This window comes from Scatophagus argus, chromosome 13 (genome assembly GCF_020382885.2).
Source record: "Scatophagus argus isolate fScaArg1 chromosome 13, fScaArg1.pri, whole genome shotgun sequence".
NCBI classification, from domain to species: domain Eukaryota; kingdom Metazoa; phylum Chordata; class Actinopteri; family Scatophagidae; genus Scatophagus; species Scatophagus argus.
The window spans coordinates 2,146,152-2,166,293 of NC_058505.1; the positions used below are offsets into that span (position 1 = coordinate 2,146,152).

At 43.7% G+C, this 20,142-nt stretch overlaps 2 protein-coding genes across 2 annotated transcripts in view; one reads left to right on the forward strand and one right to left on the reverse strand.

The window, feature by feature from the left end:
• Positions 1-20,142, reverse strand: part of LOC124069394 (vasoactive intestinal polypeptide receptor 2-like) — a 40,819-nt gene that overhangs the window by 9,560 nt on the left and 11,117 nt on the right. Inside the window, exons 2-6 of the mRNA XM_046408554.1 lie at positions 16,905-17,010; positions 8,888-9,001; positions 7,828-7,919; positions 1,406-1,503; positions 508-640 (exon numbers count right to left, since the gene is read on the reverse strand). Of these exons, the coding sequence (XP_046264510.1) occupies positions 508-640; positions 1,406-1,503; positions 7,828-7,919; positions 8,888-9,001; positions 16,905-17,010 (543 nt within the window). The remainder of the gene's footprint in view (positions 1-507; positions 641-1,405; positions 1,504-7,827; positions 7,920-8,887; positions 9,002-16,904; positions 17,011-20,142) is intronic.
• Positions 11,454-14,418, forward strand: LOC124069393 (tripartite motif-containing protein 16-like). Its single transcript, XM_046408553.1, has one exon. It carries the CDS (start codon positions 11,473-11,475, stop codon positions 13,180-13,182), a length of 1,710 nt encoding a protein of 569 aa, XP_046264509.1. The 5' UTR covers positions 11,454-11,472; the 3' UTR covers positions 13,183-14,418.

Sequence of the window (20,142 nt, forward strand, 5' to 3'; positions counted from 1 at the left end):
AGTAAATCGCCCATCTGTTCTGAACAGATAATCATGACCACAAAGCATCTGAGAAGTCACTCAAAGAAGAGTTTTGGACTCACACTGCCACAGAAAAATGATTCGGATTACATTTTATACTTGTAAGCTTTTCTAAAAAGGTCAAGCCCTGTAAACTGCTCGATGGCGTGAAGGTGACTCATGCAGGAAGATATGGATCCCATCACTCCTGCTGTGTACTGGACAGAGTCATCCCAGCTAAATCACATTCTGGTACCAGTAAATGTCACACTACATGATTTGCCAGCTTTTATCATGTTTTAACATATAAGGCAAAACAAAAATCAAGTGAACAGAACAGAAAAATGTTGCATCTCGTTTCTGTAAAACCTAATCTACTATTATCTATTTTCATTTCCCTCCACAAACTGTGGCCGGGAGCAGTTGTGACGGTTGTGCTGTTAACACGAGCGCGCAGCTTCCTGTCCTCAGGACTCGGCTCAGCGAGGACAGACGTGGCGACCTCACCAGCGACGGCTGGTTGGAGCACGGCGAGTTCCGGTTGAAGAGGATGTCGTCCTTCACCAACACGGCCACGGCTCTCAGGATGAAGGAGAAGAAGAGGTTGAGGTGGATGTAGTTCCTGGTGCAGTGGAGCTTCCTGCGCTCCACAGAAACACAAAAGACAGATTTTACACACCAACATGTGAACAGCCCAGAGTCCAGATATAAAAAACAGCAGAACCTGCCGTCAGAAGGTTTTATCCATCATGAAGAAGCCCAGCTCTGCGTCCAATCAAAACCTCTCTTTGCTAATCAGAGTGGATGTGTGCCAATACAAGCAGCTTTCCTTAAGAGATACGAGCAGTAACAACTACTGCGCTCATAAGGAGAAAGAAGGAGAAAGAACCAACATGCAGAGTTCTGACATTCGTGGTGTTGAGCAGTTTGAAGTACAAGAGGATTAACCACCATCAACCACATGCACTCTGATAACGTAAATTACTGATGTAATTAAAGGAAAATTAACTTGAAAAAGGCTTTTAAAAGGTTTTTTCACAACTCTTGATGCTGCTCTGGTCAAACCTCCAGTGGTTTTTATTTATACTCTAATCCCAACTGCAAAGCACTGAAGAAGAGGAGCTCCAATCAACGGAATTTAAATGAACGAAATGAAATCCAATTAACACGTAAACTGAGAGGCTGTCGCACACACACACACACACACACACGCACGCCTGTTGACAATTAATGATAACGCTATGAAATTGCCTGCGCTCGCTTTCATTTAAAACCAAATTAAAGTGGCAGCTTTTTCCTCAGCGTGCTGACACATCAGTCAGCACGTGAGCATACGAAGCACGAGAAACATAGACATAAAAACTGAGCTTCTTCTTCTTCTTCTTCTGTCAGCGTGCGTTCTTACCGGAACAGACAGAGGATGGCGCTGCCTGTGGTGAGGGCGATCAGGGACAGACTGTGACCCAGAGTGTACAGCGTCTGCACGACCACGTAGAAGACCAGCTGCAGGCCCAGAGAAAAGAGGAGCGGGGGTTATCACTGTGTCCATCCTCATCACTTTGGTCCACAGGCAGAGAGGGAGACGCAGCAGGGACAGAAGCTACAGGACAGATACTGAGGCGGTTCTGGCCCACAGACCAGTCCTGGCCCAGTCCACCCCTCTCACATGCCACACTGTGATGTATCATGCGGTTGCTCTGAGGGTCACTTATTGACTTAGTTTAAAGCCTGGTGCTTCTCATACGGATGCTAAGCTAAGGGGACTGAAACCAGGCTGCAACCCACAGGAATAATGACACTACTTTGAGCCACGACATAAAGCTGAAAGTCCACTGAGGTTTTGTTTTATTTTGACAACACTTCCTTCTTTACTTTTTGTCTTCCTTTTATTCCTGAAGTGTTGTGTCTGACCTGATGGTTGTAGCCGCAGATCTGCTAATATCTGCTGAATTCAGCGGCAGGAAAGCTGATCTGAGCTGACGTGGACTGAGAGAGACGGGACAGCACAATGGGCAATTCAGCAGTGCCGTTCGTGACACAAAACGAGCCAAACAAGCCAACAGGAGGAAGATGCAGTTACACAACAGCAACGAGCCAAAAGCACAGGACCTCACAGGTCAACACAGAGCTCAAGTCCAAAAGATCCTCCATGTGAGGACAAGCACACAAAGCTGTGCCTGGACTTCCTTCATTAAAAAACAGCAGGAAGAGAAGAGAATAACGAGAGCACTGAGGCTGAAAGCTGATTTGTTGTTGGTTTCACTTGTGTTAGGTGTGTGTTGGGTTTTAACTTTTAATTTTTCCAGGGTTTTTGTCCTCTGTGACCTTCTGTCTTCCTCTCAATCTGTACTGTCAGATGTCTTGTGATGCGTCAGCACCACTTAACCAGGTCAAATCCCTTTTAATCAGGAAATTGAAGAAAGTCAAACGCTGAGGGATGATTTGAGGTTATATTCTCCAATCTGGCTAAAAGTAATAATATAGAAACTGGCGGTTAATAATCATTGAAAAGAAAGGAAAATAATCAAGTTGTTTTGTAGTGATGAACTTAGCATACGATATGATAAGAAAGAAGGGGAGACGGAAAAGGAGAAGAAGTTTGTCTGCACTTTACGGAAAATATTATGATTATGGTGACATTTCATATAAAATGAATGTACAGCTCAACTTCCAATTAAAGTCAGGGATCAAAAAGACATTTTGTGTTTCTCAGAAAGGAAAAAGACGTCAAAATACACTGCAGTGTTTCCCACACATTCAGTTTGTGGCGGCAACTGAGGAATATTTGGAGTCCTATTTTAGTGTTTTTGGGTTCTATTTTTTATCCTTCGGTTGTTTTCTCTGCTGTTTGGAGTCACGTGTGTGAATGTGCCTCTGCTGATTTAAAAACATGTTCCGTCTGGCTGAAATGAGTCCCAGTTCAGAGGGTGGAAGCGTTCACAGAGCAGGACTACTTGTGTTTTTTGGTCTTTTTGGAATTTTCCATTCAAAGGCTTCATCAGGACATCAAATATGTCTCATGTGTTTCAACACAACGTGATGCAATGCGGCTCTTGTGCTTTGAATGAAGGTTTGCGTCAGATCTGAGGCTCATTAAGCTGTACGTGTTGGAGGGTGAAAAGTGTTTTGCTGTTGAGAAAACTTCTTGGCTTGGAGCTCTGAAGAGCAGATAATTTCCTGCTGGAGACAGAAACAGAGAGATTGAAATCTGCCAATAAATGCCCTGTGTGTGTGTGTGTGTGTGTGTGTGTGTGTGTGTGTGTGTCCTGTTATCTTGCTTTTTGTCTTGTTTGATTTCCTCTCTTGAGTTTTTCTTTCTTCGATGAAAAGCTGAAAAAGGTGTGACGATAATCACCGTCACATAAATCAGCGTCTCTCGCCGGCTGTCACACACCTCAGTCCTCTGCCTCTTCAGTTTGTCTCCTCTCAAAATATTCAACCCCATTCAGGCTTTCGTTGAAGATGCACCGTGTCGCTCTCACGTCTGAATAAATTCACTTGCTTCAATAAGATCAAGTCAAAGTGGAGCTTAAAATGCAGTCAAAGAGGCTTCCTGCTTGAAGGTCGTCGTAATAAACTCTTCAGTTGATTGTTTTCCATGTTGTTAATCCCCACAGAAAGAGAATAAAGTCAGTTTCACACGTCTGTCCGAATAAAGACGTGCTTTTAGATCAAAGAAACTCCATTACTTCAGATGACGCCACCGATGTTGTCGGGTGTGGCTGTGCACACCGTGTTTCCTACAGTTTACATGACATTACGTGGCAGTGGAGGAAAACGTGAAAAGCTATCAAGACCGATAATCTGCAGACACAACAAACACATCAAAGCTTCTGCAGCCACTTCACAGTTTCTGCAGATGCATACGTCACGTCCTCTGAAATACACTCCGAACTCCACCTTTAAACTGAAGGAAGGAAGTACTCACATCCTTTACCACAGTAAAAGTACTCACACACATCATCCCGAACTGTGAAGCTGAAGCATCCGAGTGAAGGAACGAAAAGAAAAACACATTTTGGCGTGGAGGACGTCTGGTTCTTCGGGTTTCTAATCAAACATGTTGTCGGAGGGGTTGGGCTGCACAGAACGAAGACGCAAACATGCAACAACACGCAACCAAAAACTAGAATGAAGGGGATTTGAGCCTGCATGTACAATGAAGTTCAGTTCATGTTGCTTGTTTATTTGCCCTCACTGAGCTGCAGCTCAGCCAGACAATCAGCAGAAACATGCAAACCCAAAAACACTGTGATGTCTTCAGATTTTAGCGTCTACACGTAAAGACCAAAAGTGATTGCCGTTAAGTTTCACTCCATTAGCAGATCTGCATTTCCACGACTTCTTTGGTCATTTAGTTTCTCTGTGATTGTACATTTTTATCCATGAAGTATAACCTATAAGCTAATTAAACCGGTCAGTCTCGTGTCGAAGACGTCATCACAGACAGTCCAAAAACACCACGATGAAAGGTGGCATTTTGGCTCTTTTGAAGCCCCTTTGATTTCAGGTCAGCTAATTCACTTCACAAAGCAACAGCATTTTGTCTGCGTCACAGCTTTCACAGGGAACGTTACCAGCTGTGAGTTTGCCGTTTGTCTCGCGCTTCTCTGACCCCTAAAAGCTCGAGTTCGTTCGTGTTGCGACAGAACTGTAAGATTCTCGAGCCTCTGAATGCACAGCTATTGAAATACTAAAAAATGCAGCTTGTCTTCCTTTGTCCTGCAGCCACTGAAGGTGGACCGCATTCATGTGACAGATGTGGAATACTGTTCAGGATGTTTTGGGCGAAGTCACTGAGAGCGAGACCGGCTCAAACTGCGAGACAGGAGACACACGAAAAACAAGAATCAAAAGGACGAGTGAAGATGAGAAAGTCTGAAAGCAAACGAGAGCTAACGAAACAGGAAGAGGGGAAGACAGCAAGAAATGAAACGGAGAAGAGAGACAGGGACACAGTTAATTTAACGAGCACAATGGCTGATTCAGAAGAAGACTGGTCGTGACCCAAACTGAACCTCAGCGGTGAAAAGAGGACGGGAGCAGCAATTATCACCACCGAGGCCAAACAAGGCCAAACATTCTCCTCCTCACCAAAAACCTTCTCCTGCCTCCAACGACTGTCGGGTGGTGGAGGAATCACAGCACAGCAAAAAAAAACTAGACACAACAGAAGAAACCGAGAAAGGGATCATGGCCTCAGCCAACACCCTCAGCTGATAGGATGGGGAGGTTTCCTGTCAGTCGGCGTCGGTTTGCTGACGTCACGGTCAAAAGTCATCCAGTCTTTTAGTTGTTTGACGTACCTGATAACTACTGTTGGCAGGTATTTTCAACAGGGTCTTTGCCATCCTAACTTAGGAAATTCTTCAGCGAGGGCGGTTCTGTCGTAAATACATTCCTATCCTGAGATAATATGGGATTTTTTTTTTTTTTTTTTTTTACCTAAATGCAATTATTAAACATGTCTGTGTGATACCAGAGATCCTAACTGAGTTAAAGCAGTTCAGGTTCTCTAATGAAGCCCCTCACTTGTAACTCACTTTCCTTCTATGTTGGACCTGAAAATGTTTCTGCATCACTTTCAACAAGACTTTAGAGCGTGAAGAGAGACGGAGGAGTGTGCGTCTTCTCTCGCTGTAATAAATATTTTATCTCAATCATCGTCTCTTATGCACAAAGAAAACAAAATCAGTTTAATAAAGTACGAAAAGCTGTGACAGAGCTAGTTTTGTGGAGTCTGTGAAGACTGGCTGGGGGGATAAAAGATAAAAACACAACAGTAAGAATGTGACCCACAGTCTCAGTCTTTACATCTGACTCATTCCAGCTGCATGCTTGAATAAATCAAATATCCAGCAAAACGCCTTACAAACAGCGAGATAAAGTGGCGTCCACTGACATCTCCACGGCACACTTTGATCAGTAATCGCCCCTTTAATTCGATTTATTGGACCCTCTAATGTGATTTAATTTGGTCTAATTTTGAGAGATGTCCCTGTTAGGAGGGCATTTCCTTCCATGGATTGCGTCCTGTTTTCTGGTGGTGTCTGGTGGAGCAGCTGTCTCGGGGGCAGCATCACCATCTGGTGCTCTGGTGGGTTGTTTGGCTGGTCATTTCCTGTGTTTATTCATTATTAGTCAGTACAGTGCACAAGTACACACCAGGAGTTCTGAGGAGGACTGAGCTTCAGCCACCTTTGCTCATCTATTCAGGGGTAAAACTCTCCATCAGGAGTTGTCAATGGCAAATCAGCTTTTGTAATAATTGGGTTTCGGTTTTCAGCTTTTGGCATTGCAAATGTTGTAGAAGGAATCAGTTAGTGCAGATAGCTGATGATAGATGCAATCAGAAAAACAATTTTGTTATCTGTGTTTGAACAAGGGCCGTTACATGAAGACAAGCTCTGCGTGGCTGCGGCAGTGCAGGCAGCAGGTTTGACTTCTGAGCAGAAGAAACAGCTGCTAGCTTTGCAGTTTGAGCAGGAGAAGTTCCCGAGACCTACGCACTTACAGGAAGGAGAGGCTTGAGTTGGAAAACATGCAGCAAAATGCTGACGGACTCAAACTGGAGGTGAAGTTTGAGTTACAGCTGATCTGAGAGGGCAGGTTTTCCCCGGGGGATGTGGTCCCGTTGGCTCCACACTGGCAGGTACTGATGTGGACGTTCTACGTTTGGTGAGGTTTAATGAGCTCGACCCTGATGCTTTCTTCTCTCTTTTCGAGTATGTCACAGATGCAAAACAACTGGCCCGATTCAGATTCAGTGTGCTTGTGCTTGAGTGCGTCTTCACTGGGGAAGCCCAGAAGGGACACTCAGCTGTATGTGCTGAGGATGGCTTGGAGCATCAGCTAAAGGCATCTGGATTAAAGTCGAATCAAAAATTAGGCAAAGGGTGAGAAGCCAGTGGGTTTGCTGGTGGTGCTGTGGGTCTTCGTGAGCTGATCGTGTCCCTCAATACATTGATACTAGGATACTAGCGTGGTCCCTATACCACTTTAACAGCGCAGCATGAGGGTCGCTGAAGGCTTCTGAAGTCAACAGTTAAGCTCCGGTATGTGGATCACAATGCAGGCCTGGGTAAAGCATCAGGAAAGGTGCTGGTTTGTGTGGACCCAAATGTTGGTTCTGGTTTTGAGCTTCTCATCACAGAAGCTGTTGAGAAAAGTGTGTTCCCATTAAGCTGTCACATTACATGGGACACAAACGGAGCATTTTGTAACGATGAAGAGGACAGAAATGTCCAACTTGGTAAAATATGCAGCAGACTTTGCTGTCCAATGATCAATGATGAATTTGGTTTGAAAATGTGTCAGAGTGAAAGGAGAGGTCGAATATGGCTCAGTTCATGACGGTCGTTAATTAAGGCTTCAACTGCAAAATGGATTTTAAAATGCAGCAGTGAATCAGCCTGAGAGAACAGAAATCACTCGTGCTCCTCTTCATCTTTCTTTCAGCGTTCTCACTGGAGGTTCAGGACTGAAAATGTCCTGCCAGCCTTTCCAACACCAAAGACTTGAAGGCTAATGCTGTTCGTTTTCCAGTCGGTAACGCAAAACCCAGGCAGAGCAGCACACACACACACACACACACACACACACACACACACACACACACATTTAAATGTGTATCTCACTGTTGTTGGACATATTGACCTTTCAGAGATGCAGCCCTTCATCACTAAATGGTGTTAATTAACATCTGACCCTGCAGGCTTTGTCACTCACAGGCCATTACTGTGGCTGCTCTTCCTGCTGCACAGTCACAGTTCATCATCACAGCGCTGACATTTACAGCAACCGTGCAGATGTTTGTTTATGTCCTACCTTGTCCTGGTTGGGGTCCGACCCACACACGCTGTTGATGTTTGGGAAGACATCCGACCATCCGGCTGACGTGCAGTTCCTGCTAATGTTACCTGAGAGAGGGAGAAGAAGAAGAAGAAGAGGTGCACCACCCGAGACCCTGTCTGTATGAATCAGAGACGTCAAAGAATAAGAGCAGACTTTGCAAACACTGTTCGGGAGTTTGGAGATTTCACAGTTACAGCCGACACCTGATCAGTGTGGGTGAGAGTGTGTTTTGGAACAGTTTTTCGACATATGGCGTGTTCTTCCCCTGTCGTCTGAGGTAAAGCAGCAGCATGGAGTGTTACTCAAACCCTGCATGGGAAGCTGAAGCTCAGTGTAACTTGGTTGTTGTTTCAAACGAGTCCAGCAGCCAGTGAGCTCTTGAGGGATGTTTTCGGGGTGTCCCAGTCCCAGAATCGCTGCAGCGCACTAAAAGTTCATCTCCCTCGGAAATTCCCAGAATGCACTGTGAGAAGCGTGGAGTGTCTCTTGCTCACTGACTGGAAGTAACATCAGCACATTTCTGGCTCACTACCCCCTTAACAAACTCTGGCACAGCAGGGTAAACACAGCTGAAGCTGAGAGAGCCTTTTCATGGTGATTTGATGGTGTTTTCCTCAGCTAATAAGTACTGATGCTAACACTGCTGTGAGTGCTGCTGTGTTTACCCCACTGTGTCGTCTGTGGAAAATCCCACAGGCAAAACTTCACCTATAAATCCACATATTGGCCATCCGGTTCAATTATTTAAAGATTATCTGTCAGTTTGGTGTCCCATGAACCACTCTGGTTGTTATGAATTGTTTTTTGAGACTAAAGACGTCACCACAGTTGAATTGATCCAGTATTTACCCAGACTGGGAAATTATTTGCAAAGACAACAGCTTCGTATCTCACTGACTGGATGTATCTTACCAGGATGCACCTTGACAGTTCAGCTTGCTTTGTTGTCATTTGATGCGCTTCTACTGTATGTCTTCATCTCCTCATTTTTTAACTAACTCATTCTTAACTGTGAATGAATAAAGTAACTTACCATTTCTGCCAAACAAAGTCTTGAGGACTCGCGGACAGGAGATGGTGACGATCTCGCCGATCTCAGCTCGCCCCCAGCATGCAATGCTGTCCCACGCTCCGCTGCATCCTGACTCTGTCAAAACCAGAGGTGGACTTGTGAGCACATTTCCACACAGAGACATGAAGAGACTGTCCTCTGCAGACAGACGACAGCAACACTCACGGAGACATGATGAATGTACTGGTACTCGCTTACATCCCCATAACCACAAACAGCTGATTTAAAACAAGCACTTTAAAATAGGATGCAGAAGAAAGTGTATCCCGTGTAAAGCAGTTGTTCTCCTCATGAGGTTTGTGGATTTTTGAACCCAACCTTTTAGGCTCAGAGAAGTGGCCCTCCTGAAAGGAAACAAACAAACTGCTGCCCAGAATAGCTCTTCCAGCTCCTCAGCATGTGCCTTAATGGGTGCAAAAGTGCTGATGGCAAACTGAACTGTCGACAAGGCTTTTTAGTGATAGATGAGTGGAAACAGTGTGCTTGGTATAAATGTGGCCCTCATCTCCAAACATCTCTGCTAAAGAAACCAGCCGTACCATACGTGGCTGCTGACAGACGCACTTCAGGTCGCAAAGCTCAGACCTGTGACTTTGAAGACTCGAGAGGTCGGCGGTTCCTCTCGAGTCTTCAGCTCAGGTTCTAAAATCTCAACAACAACACTCCATCACATCCAGTCAGTCGGGTGTCTGGTGCTTCGTGCTCTCTGTGATCACCCACACTGCTTCAACCCTTCAACCTGCTCCTTAGTTCTTCATCTTGCTTTGCTCACTTTATTTACAGGCTTCTGGCACAGTCACAGTTATTTCCAGGAAAAAGCTGGGCTGGATGCAATCTGAAGTTTGTTGCAGCATGTCAGTCTTGTATCGTGTATGGACGACGAGACGTGGCAGCTCCAGATTGATAAGAGCCATGCTGACTCGTGATTGCCAAATCCTGCAGCAGGTGATGAAGCAAAATGTTGCCAGGCGGTCAGTCAGATTGTTTTGGGCTCAATCAGCTGTACATCTCACTTCTCTAAAGCTGCATGCACATCTTAATCAATTTCCTTCCATCCATCCATCCATCCAGTTCCTCACTCCTCAGAGCAGAAATGAGAGCTCTGGGACAGTGTGAGAGATGGCAGACCAGAGCCTCATATACTCTTCAGTTAAGTCTGCTGTTAAGTTTCTGCCGTCTGGATGAAGTTGCTCTGATCTTCCACCTCCTTACAGCTGGTTGCTGATTATATTTCTAATGGAACTGAAGCTTATGCTTGTCTTCACCTCACTGCAAAAGGCTGAACAGTGAAAAGCTAAATTCAGCCCATGAGGATGTTTTTTTTGTTTAGTTTCTTGTTTTTGTAGAAGACTAGACAGAGAGGAGAAGCAAACGGATGCGTCGTTCACAGAAGTACGACAAACCATGAGGGAGAACCGAAGAACGCGGGAATGAAAGATGAGAACAGAGAGGAAAAGAAGGTGGTCCAAATTGCTGAGGTAAAGAAAAGGGAAAGGAGGACAAAGGAGAGACAGTGAGAGGACAAAAGAGGACAAAAGAGGACGAGAAGGGAGACAGCGAGAGAACAGATGTCTTTGGGGTAAAAATGGCTCCAACACAAATCAGAAGTCACCGGACCGTGAAGAAAACTGCTCCCGCTAAGTGATCCATCCTTTTCTCTGTGCACTTCCAGGGAAACACACGGCGTCTATACCACATGCACAGCAGCAACATCACACAACTGAAGGGGAGTCCTCCCTCTCAGGTTTCTGCTCTTTTTATTCTGTATTCACTCTGTACGGGACAGCTGAATGAGCGCTGTGCCTTTTTTTAGCGTTGTCCTGATTCGCTTTCATGCAGTTAAAGAAACTGACTTTTTATATGTACTGTATGCCAGGATTCCATTAACCGTCCTCAACTGCAGACTCTTTTCTTTGGTGCATCAGATGTTTGAATGCATGTTCTGAAGGCAAACTCCATTTTCTGTTCAGCCTGTCAGATTTCACACATGATCTCAGTCCCCATCACCTGTGGAAGCCATGTGGCGGGAAGCCGGTGAGGTACCTTGATGCTGTTTACCACTGGGTGGGATGTTGTGGTGACAGTATGAACCTCCTACAAGTGTCACTCAGTGTGTGTGTGTGTGTGTGTGTGTGTGTAAGTGTGTGTCTGTGGTCCATCTAAAGGTGGACAACATGAAAGCTAAATGTGAAGCCAAACAAGTAAGTTATTTGTTTAATTTGTCCAAATAATTATATTTTATTACATTTTTGGAGTTTCATTATTTATACAGCATTGATTAAGTAATCCATGTGTCATGTACAGTAACTGACAGAAGAATTGTAAACAGGTGTTAAACACACAGGATCTCTAAGCCTCCTCCTTCTTCCTGCTCTCAAACACAGTCAGCTCCTCTCTGTCCACATGTTTCCTGTTCCCTCCCCTTCAGATCTACAGTTTGAAGATGGGTGGAACCAACATGGTGGTGAAGTGCAGGAGCCGACAGGCCTCATTCACTGCAGAGACACATGTTGTTTAGATCAGAGCTCAGACTGGTTTCACTTTTGATGAAAGTGAAAGCCAAACAGTTGTTGTTGCTGAGAGGTGAAATGGCGCAAAAAGCAGTTCAGCTGGACCACGAAACCTTCTGTTGTTCGATCTGTCTGGATCTACTGAAGGATCCGGTGACGACTTCCTGTGGACACAACTACTGCATGAACTGTATTAAAACCCACTGGGATGAAGAGGATGAGAGGAGAATCCACAGCTGCCCTGAGTGTAGGAAGACCTTCACACCGAGGCCTGTCCTGATGAAAAACACCATGTTAGCAGATTTAGTGGAGCAGCTGAAGAAGACTGGACTCCAAGCTGCTCCTGCTGATTCCTGCTATGCTGGACCTGAAGATGTGGCCTGTGATGTCTGCACTGGGAAAAAACTGAAAGCCCTCAAGTCCTGTCTGGTCTGTCTGGTCTCTTACTGTGAGAAACACCTCCAGTCTCACTATGATGTGGCTCAGCTAACGAAACACAAGCTGGTGGAGCCCACTGAGAAGCTCCAGGAGAACATGTGCTCTCGTCATAATGAGGTGATGAAGATGTTCTGCCGTACTGATCAGCAGTGTATCTGTTATCTCTGCGCTGTGGATGAACATAAAGGCCACGACACAGTGTCAGCTGCAGCAGAAAGGACTGAGAGGCAGAGAGAAGTCGAGGTGAGTCTACAAAACATCCAGCAGAGAATCCAGGACAGACAGAAAGACCTGAAGGTGCTTCAACAGGAGGTGGAGGCCATCAGTCGCTCTGCTGATAAAGCAGTGGAGGACAGTGAGAAGATCTTCACTCAGCTGATCCGTCTCATGGAGAAAAGAAGCTCTGATGTGAAGCAGCAGCTCAGATCCCAGCAGCAAACTGAAGTGAGTCGAGTCTTGGAGCTTCAGGAGAAGCTGGAGCAGGAGATCACTGAGCTGAAGAGGAAAGACGCTGAGCTGAAGAAGCTCTCACACACAGAGGATCACACCCAGTTTCTACACAACTACCCCTCACTGTCAGCACTCAGTGAGTCCACACACTCATCCAGCATCAACATCCGTCCTCTGAGATACTTTGAGGATGTGACGGCTGCTGTGTCAGAGCTCAGAGACAAACTACAGGACGTCCTGAGGGACACATGGACAAACGTCTCAGAGGCTGAAGTGGATGTTTTACTGCCACAACCAGAGCCCAAGACCAGAGCTGACTTCTTAAAATATTCATGTGAAATCACACTGGATCCAAACACAGCAAACACACAGCTGTTATTATCTGAGGGGAACAGAAAAGCAACAGTAATGAAGCAACATCAGTCTTATCCTGATCACCCAGACAGATTCACTGATTTGTGGCAGATCCTGAGCAGAGAGAGTCTGACTGGACGTTGTTACTGGGAGGTGGAGCGGAGAGGAGATGGAGTTCGTGTAGCAGTCACATACAAGAATATCAGCAGATCAGGGGGGTTGAATGAATGTGGATTTGGGTTCAATAACATATCTTGGGCATTAGATTGTTACAAAAACAGGTATAATTTTTGGCACAACAAGGTCCAAACTGCTGTCTCAGGTCCTCCGTCCTCCAGAGTAGGAGTGTACCTGGATCACAGTGCAGGTATTCTGTCCTTCTACAGCATCTCTGAAACCATGACTCTCCTCCACAGAGTCCAGACCACATTCACTCAGCCTCTCTATGCTGGACTTAGACTTTATGGTTATGGATCCACTGCTGAGTTCTGTAAGCTGAAATAGACAAAAGTCATTTTATGGGCTGTGGGTTATGTTCTGTGTTATGATTTTAATATTCAGATCTATAAAATATTCAGAATAATAGTAAAATATAAAATTAACCAATTATTCAGATATTACATTGTAATCTTCTGTTCTCTCTCCCTGTTTTTAATTTGGATGTTTTATTTCTCGCTCTTTTCTAAACTAAACTTTCCAATCTTTCTAAACTGTGCTGCAAACATGATTGATTTAGATGTGATTTTTTCATTTGTAAAATCTTCTTACTATTTTTCTGACCCTCTTCAATCGATTTTAATGTGGATCAATGCAGGTGATGTTGCTCTTGGCCATGTGGTCAAGTTATTTTACTTTTTTATTTCACGTTTTGTTTCAACTCCTCCTTAAAGTTTTTAGTTTTCCTTGAAGAAGTGAAATGCTGCTGAAATCCTTCAGTTTAATAAACCTCAAAGTGTTTTAATTATATATTTTATTTTGAATTCCTCCACTTACTACATTTTAAGTTTGTACATTGTACGTTTATCTGCTGAAATTATTTTGTACATGAATTCTTCTATGTTATTCTTTGGTCAATTATAAAAAGGGAATTAATTAAGGATGGGAAGCTTGCAGAATGTAATTTAAGTATTGCACCTGATTGTAGTTTATCTATTTTGGGTTTTAATTTCAGCCACGTATGAAACTGGTCTGAAAAAATAAAAATATGGAAACCTACAAAGTGAAAAAGCTGCTCAGGTTCCACAGAACTGCTCAGAAGAAGCCAAACCACGACACACAGCAGCTCCTCAGCGGTGCCTAAATCTTTACTACTATTTTACAATATTTAATTTTTACTTACCTATTTTTTGGTAGCAGGGACATAAAGGACATAAAGAATTTCACTGCACATTGTACCGTGTATGATTGTGTGTGTGACAAATAAATCTATTTTCTATCTTGTATCTTGACATGTACGCTTGATTCCAGTCCTGATGGAGGAAGAGACCCAAACAATAACAAAAAGAGATTAAATCAAAAGAAACGCTAGAAAAGAAGCCCTCTTGAATGCAGCCTCCATTCCACATCTGTTAAAGGTGTCGTTAGACAAAATCATGTGTCCAAAGCCCAACGTGACGGAGTCATCGATTGTCCTCAGCTGTTAGCGTAGCATGGAAAGAGTGTTAACGAGTCAAACCACAGTGAGCTGATAGAGTCGAGTCCTGTTCCAGTCACTTGTGTGCATTCGTTAGTTTATCTTTGGGGGGGGGGGGGGGGGGGGGGGGGGGAGTCAAAGAGGGAAGCAAGCCTACCTGATGTCGACCGGGCCATGCTTAGTCTGTATTTTAACATGTTAATTAGTTTAATATTTATTATACTATTCCCTTGCAAATTAATTTGATGTTTGTTTATGGTATTATTGTTTTGCTAAATTAATTGTTTCATTATCATAGTATGTTTTCAAATTATTAAATGAATAATAAAATAAATTCTGAGAATTTTGTTTGCTGCTGAACGTGTAGAGAAAGGACAGTGAAACTGAGTTTGGCTTTGAATCCTACTGGGGCTGAGAAAACTAGTCGAGAAGTCCTGAGAGCCTCAGCGCTCGTCCAAAGCAATGAAACAGACAGGAAAACTGCTCTGCCCGGCGGGTTTTTCCATCCACAGAGAATCTGAGCCATATTATTATACAGCTCCACTTTGTTGTGTCATTGAGCTTTAATTAACACAGCAGGGGGGGGAGTCACGCTCGTTAGCACCGCAGGAGCAAACAACTGCACTGTTAGGCTTCAGTCTCGAGTCTGGGACAGATAAAGAAGAATACTACAATACTGAAGTGAAACTGTTTTCATTGGCCTTTAACTGCAGAGGTAAGACCGTCAATCAGGTGTTGAACACAGTGAGACTTACGAGTAGACGCATGATATTATTACATGTGCATTTTAGTGCAGACAAAACACTGAGGAAGTCAGTTTTCTCAGTTCAAACTCAAACTAACTGGATGTCGTTCTTATTCAGAAAATGTCGAACCTCTTCAGTGCTGAACGTATGTTTAAGGCTGATAAAGTCAATGACAGCCACCAGTGGAGAAAATGTGCTTTGTAATGGATCCACATGGGCTGTATTTTAGAACCACACCTTTAAAACCTTCATGGTGCCGATAAAACCTACAGAACGACGTTCCTTTCATGGAGCATCATTTTAAAAATGAATCCTCTGTGTGTAAAGTACTGAAATATTAAACATCATTAACTGACTGCTGGTTGGAATAGGATGGTTGAAATAGTTATACTGTTTACACTGATGTTTATATCATCTACTGTTTCTCTTATATTCCACTGTTTTTATATTATATAGCGTTGTTTATATTTATATTTATTTTGTTAGGAAATTGGGCTTATACTGGGACCGGGGAAACTAATTTCGTTCCACTCATGTTCTACGTGTGTGAAATGACAATAAAGCTCCTTGAATCCTTGAATCCTTGAATCCTTGAATAGTTTGACACATTATGAGAGTATGGCAGTGTCCAGTACACCTTCAGTATAACAGTGTATGGAACAGTGTTGTGCTGAGTATCTCTGTGGAGCTGCAGTCTGAGCTGCTGGCTCTTCTGCTGGCAAAAAAAAGATTTTTACTGCTCCAAAGTACAAAGTTAACAAGAGTAATAACCCCATAATTACATCGGCTGCTCTTTCATAGTCGGCTTCATACGTTGGGCTCATTATTTTTTATTTCAAGAGTGTGGATTTTCTGCATTTTGATCCTCACACCCAATTCGTTTACTCACTAAAAACTGCAGAATCCGCAGTGAATTTTCTCTGCTTTTCTTTGTCTCTGGCTTCAATATTTTTTGAGCTGTGAAAGTCTGAAGAGGACCACATCATTGGACACTTAGTGTTGGGCGCAATAAATTCTGGTGAGGATCGGTTTAAAGCAATTGGTTCTTTCAAAGAAATAGTCCCAGCTTTTTGTGAAACATAAGATTTCTGTCTGGGAGTGAGACAAGAAGACTGATATCAGTCTGATGTCTTGGGGTTGAGTAGTGAGCAGGAGTCTTATTCATGAAAACATTTGATTTATGCTTTTTTTCTGATGATGTGCTTAGGTTTGATTCAAAACCTTGTTCACACAGGTTCTAAAAATACTCATATAATAATCAATTACGTCAAGTCTGGAGATCACGTCACTTCTAGGCCAAAGTGAGGTTTTACTTGTGCTTTCACGCTGGAAGGTAAGAAGTTACTGATGTTGGTACGTCGTTACCACGGTAACCTGAACAGGTAGGCTGGTGATGTCTGGACACACATATCTGATCTGCACAGTCTCTCTCAAAGATCTAATTTCAGAAACAAATCTGATTCACCTGCTAAACCTGACAGGAAGTGTGTGGGTGTTTAGTAGTGGTTTTGTCTTAATGTGGTCAGTCAGAGAATCTCACATTTCAGCATGAGATATAAAGTGATTGGTCAGTGTCTCATATTCAGAATTACTTCAGGTCTAATTTAGTTAGACTGAAGCCACACAGGTTTTGATTCAGTTTTTGGTGAGAGAAACTAATCTGAACACTGAAGTGGTGACAAAAGCTGAGCTGAACACAAAAATGGCTCACGTGTACCAACTGTATGTACGTATGAAACATCAGCTGAAAGTCTGCAGACTCTACTTTTGATCCACCTTTCCTGTTTTAAGGTCCAGCTGAGCTTTAACTTGTTTCTTTCTTTTTTGCTAGAGCGAGTGATTATGACCTTTGTGGCTGCTGGCGGCCTCCTCCTCCCTCAGCCTCCTCAGACACTCCGCCCGGTCTCTCTCCACTTCCAACAGAAAGTTACAGGTTGGATGCCGTCCTTCAATCTGTCAAGAGAAAACCGTAAAAAAGAATCAGATTCGTGTGTCAGGTTTCATGCTCTTATGGCTTTAAACATCGTGGCTGTAGAAGGAGTGATTCACCTCAAACACTGAGAGCTTGATGTGACCAAACAGGTAACAGGTGAAAGTATTTGCTGTCTATTTCAATTCAGTTCAACTGTTTTTGTTAATTTCAATCAATGAAAAGTCAATAAAATTTGGACCTCACAGTCTTTCAGATGAGATTTGTGTATCGTTTGACTTCTATCTGATCTCTAATACAATATTCATATGTGACAGAAGACCTCTCACAGTCCTCTCCACAGCAACATGTTCCCAAGCCGTTCAGGTTCAGGGTCTTCTGCTAGTTGGAAATATGTTCTTCTGCTGCACCAGCCTGCCTGCTGACCTTCACATGCAGGACCCCAACGTCCTTAACCTGCTTCACTTGTGGCACTGACTCATTCCCAACCCAGAGGAAGAAACTTCTAAAACCTTCCTGCTCTTTTTCTGAACCTCTTCAGTGTGTTTTAATGTGGATCAATACGGATGATGTTGCTCTCAGTCATGCAGTCAACTTATTCAGCATGTGGATGTTTTTTACTCACCCGGAGAAAAAATTAAAAACATTCTTAAAGCACGTGTGTGTTGATGTATTTGTTCCTGGATTTATTTGTCAGTATTTTATTTGTGTTTTCCTTAACAGTAACCGTGATGGGAGGTATTTCAAGCTGTTACACCTGGGGAAAGTCAAGGTCATGATGCATGGATGAATACAGGGTCAAGATAAGCTGCTTACACTAACCAGACAACACTCCCTCTTTGAGTGTGTGTGTGTGTGTGTGTGTGTTTGTGTGTGTGTGTGTGTGTGTGTGTGTGTTTGTGTGTGTGTGTGTGTGTGTGTGTGTAAGACATAAATCCTGCAGAGAGACCCTGATTCTGATTCTGATGTTGCTGGCACACAGAGCAGACACAACATGTAAACACCAGAGGGGTTTCAGTTATTCCCTGCAGGATTAAAGTTTTGAAAATCTAATGTCTGAATGATCTGATTCAACTGCAGGTTGAAAAGTCCTTGAACCACAGTTTGCAGGGACAGGAAGAGACTGTGACATCTTACCTTTAAGGTAAATTAAGATGAGCTTTTTATAATCTGAGTTCTGTGAAACTGAATGACCAGGCCTGACGTCTGGAACTGCTCTACAGACTAAAGACTTCACTCTCGGTAGAATCCAGTTTATTTTCATGGCTCCACTTATAAACAGTAGTTATATTAACGATGGAGCAGATGACGCTCACTTTGAATCTACAGGTCAGTCCAGCTTTGTCATCAAACATGGCAGTGTGATCGCAGCATTCGATCTTAGAACTTCACAAAGTGCACATCACAGCTGTTATGATAAACTGACCAATCATCATCAATATGACATGATTGACAGCTGAGTCTGAGGCAGAACTGGATCGAAGCAGGAGCTGGATACCGCGGCTCCACCTCCCGATCACTACTGCATTTTCTGAATGTTTTATGCTAAAGTTAGCCTTAGCTCAAAAGAGGTGGCAGATCATTAAAGAGTGCAGACTTTAGTGAAACTCTGAGCAGCTTCTTTTGTCACTCAGACTGTAGATTCCTCTCAGAGTTGTGGTTCGACTCTTTTTTCCTCTGTTTTAATTCACTCTGTTATTTTGCCAATAAGTGGATCAACAACATTTGAAATAGTTCCCAGTGGACAGAGTCGTCTCCTGTCCATCACTAACAAATCCACCCAGACGGACTGCAGCCCTCCGCTGGCACAGGCCGAGGCTGGCTGCCATCAAGACAACACACAGATTCAAACGCGCTCGCAGCCGTGCACAAACACGAGCCAAAAAGCTAAAACAGCATTTTGGAGCATCAAACACCAAAAACATTTTATCCTCAGTGTGAATAATAGATTTTAATTCAGCTTTGTACAGGTTTCCTCAGCAGGCACGTGCCAAACCAAACCAGCAGAACTGAACGCAGCTCAGAGGGAATGTGGAGGCGACAGAAGTGTTTTGTAACACGGAGCAGAATATTGTAAAAACCATCAGGCAGGATGACTAAAAGCCAGCACTTCTATTTACTGCAACAGCCTGTAGCAGGAAAGCAAAGGGAGATAACACACACACACACACGCACGCACGCACGCACACACACACACACACACACACACACACACACACACACACACACACACACACACACACACACACACACACACACACACACACATCTTTCTCTTAACTTCAGGCTCAACCTCAAGCAATGATTTGGTCATTTCTGGTCAAAAAACATCAAGACACTCAGATTAAAAACAAACCAAATTTATATGAAAAGTCAAAGCTGCATAAAACTGTCGTGTAAAAGCTTTCATATGACCATGTTTTAAACGTGAAGCTGGTCATGTTGAAATAAATGCTGAAACAAAGGTTATATGTAAACAAAATGATCCAATTTAATCTGCTCTGTGACCTGAAACATCACTGAATGCAAATTCAATTCCTGACACGCAGCAGGCAGATTTGTGATCACAGCGAGCTGTTGTGTCCAGCTCAGTGTTGCGATGCATCCCGGCATGGCTGCAGACAGCAAAGAGGTCGTTCAAAACCAAAGCCGTAAGACTTCAGTGTCTTTATCAGACTGCACCGTGAACAGGAAGTGAGGGGGAGAAAGAGAGCGAGACAGCATGTGTGACAAAACTCCATCACTTTAACTATGTGATGTCGTACGTGTTGACCTGAAAGCATCAACAGGCTTCGAGTACAGAAAGTAAGTGTCAGGCTTCGGGCCCACAGTATCACGCAGCTTTTAAAGACTAATTCCTCTGTCGGAAACAGCAACAACATTTACTGTGACAACAGTTGGCTGTTGAACACCTGTCCACCACAGAAACTCCTTATGGACTGCTGAGGTGTGTGTATGTTGTGTGTCTTTTTATTCAGGATGAGGTGCAGCTCAGTCCACAGAAGAAGAACAAAGACAATAAAATGAACTGAAAGCTCTCGTCAGTCAGATTTGGTCCAAAGGCCTTCATCAGAGCCCATTATGGCAGTAACAGAACCTCTCTGAGTTTCTCAGCCAAGGTGGCTTCTGTCTGCTCCTCTTCTGCTGGCCTCCAG

Excerpts from the sequence above, each read along its gene's own strand:
- LOC124069393 (XM_046408553.1), top strand. The coding sequence starts at position 11,473 with ATGAAAGTGAAAGCCAAACAGTTGTTGTTGCTGAGAGGTGAAATGGCG.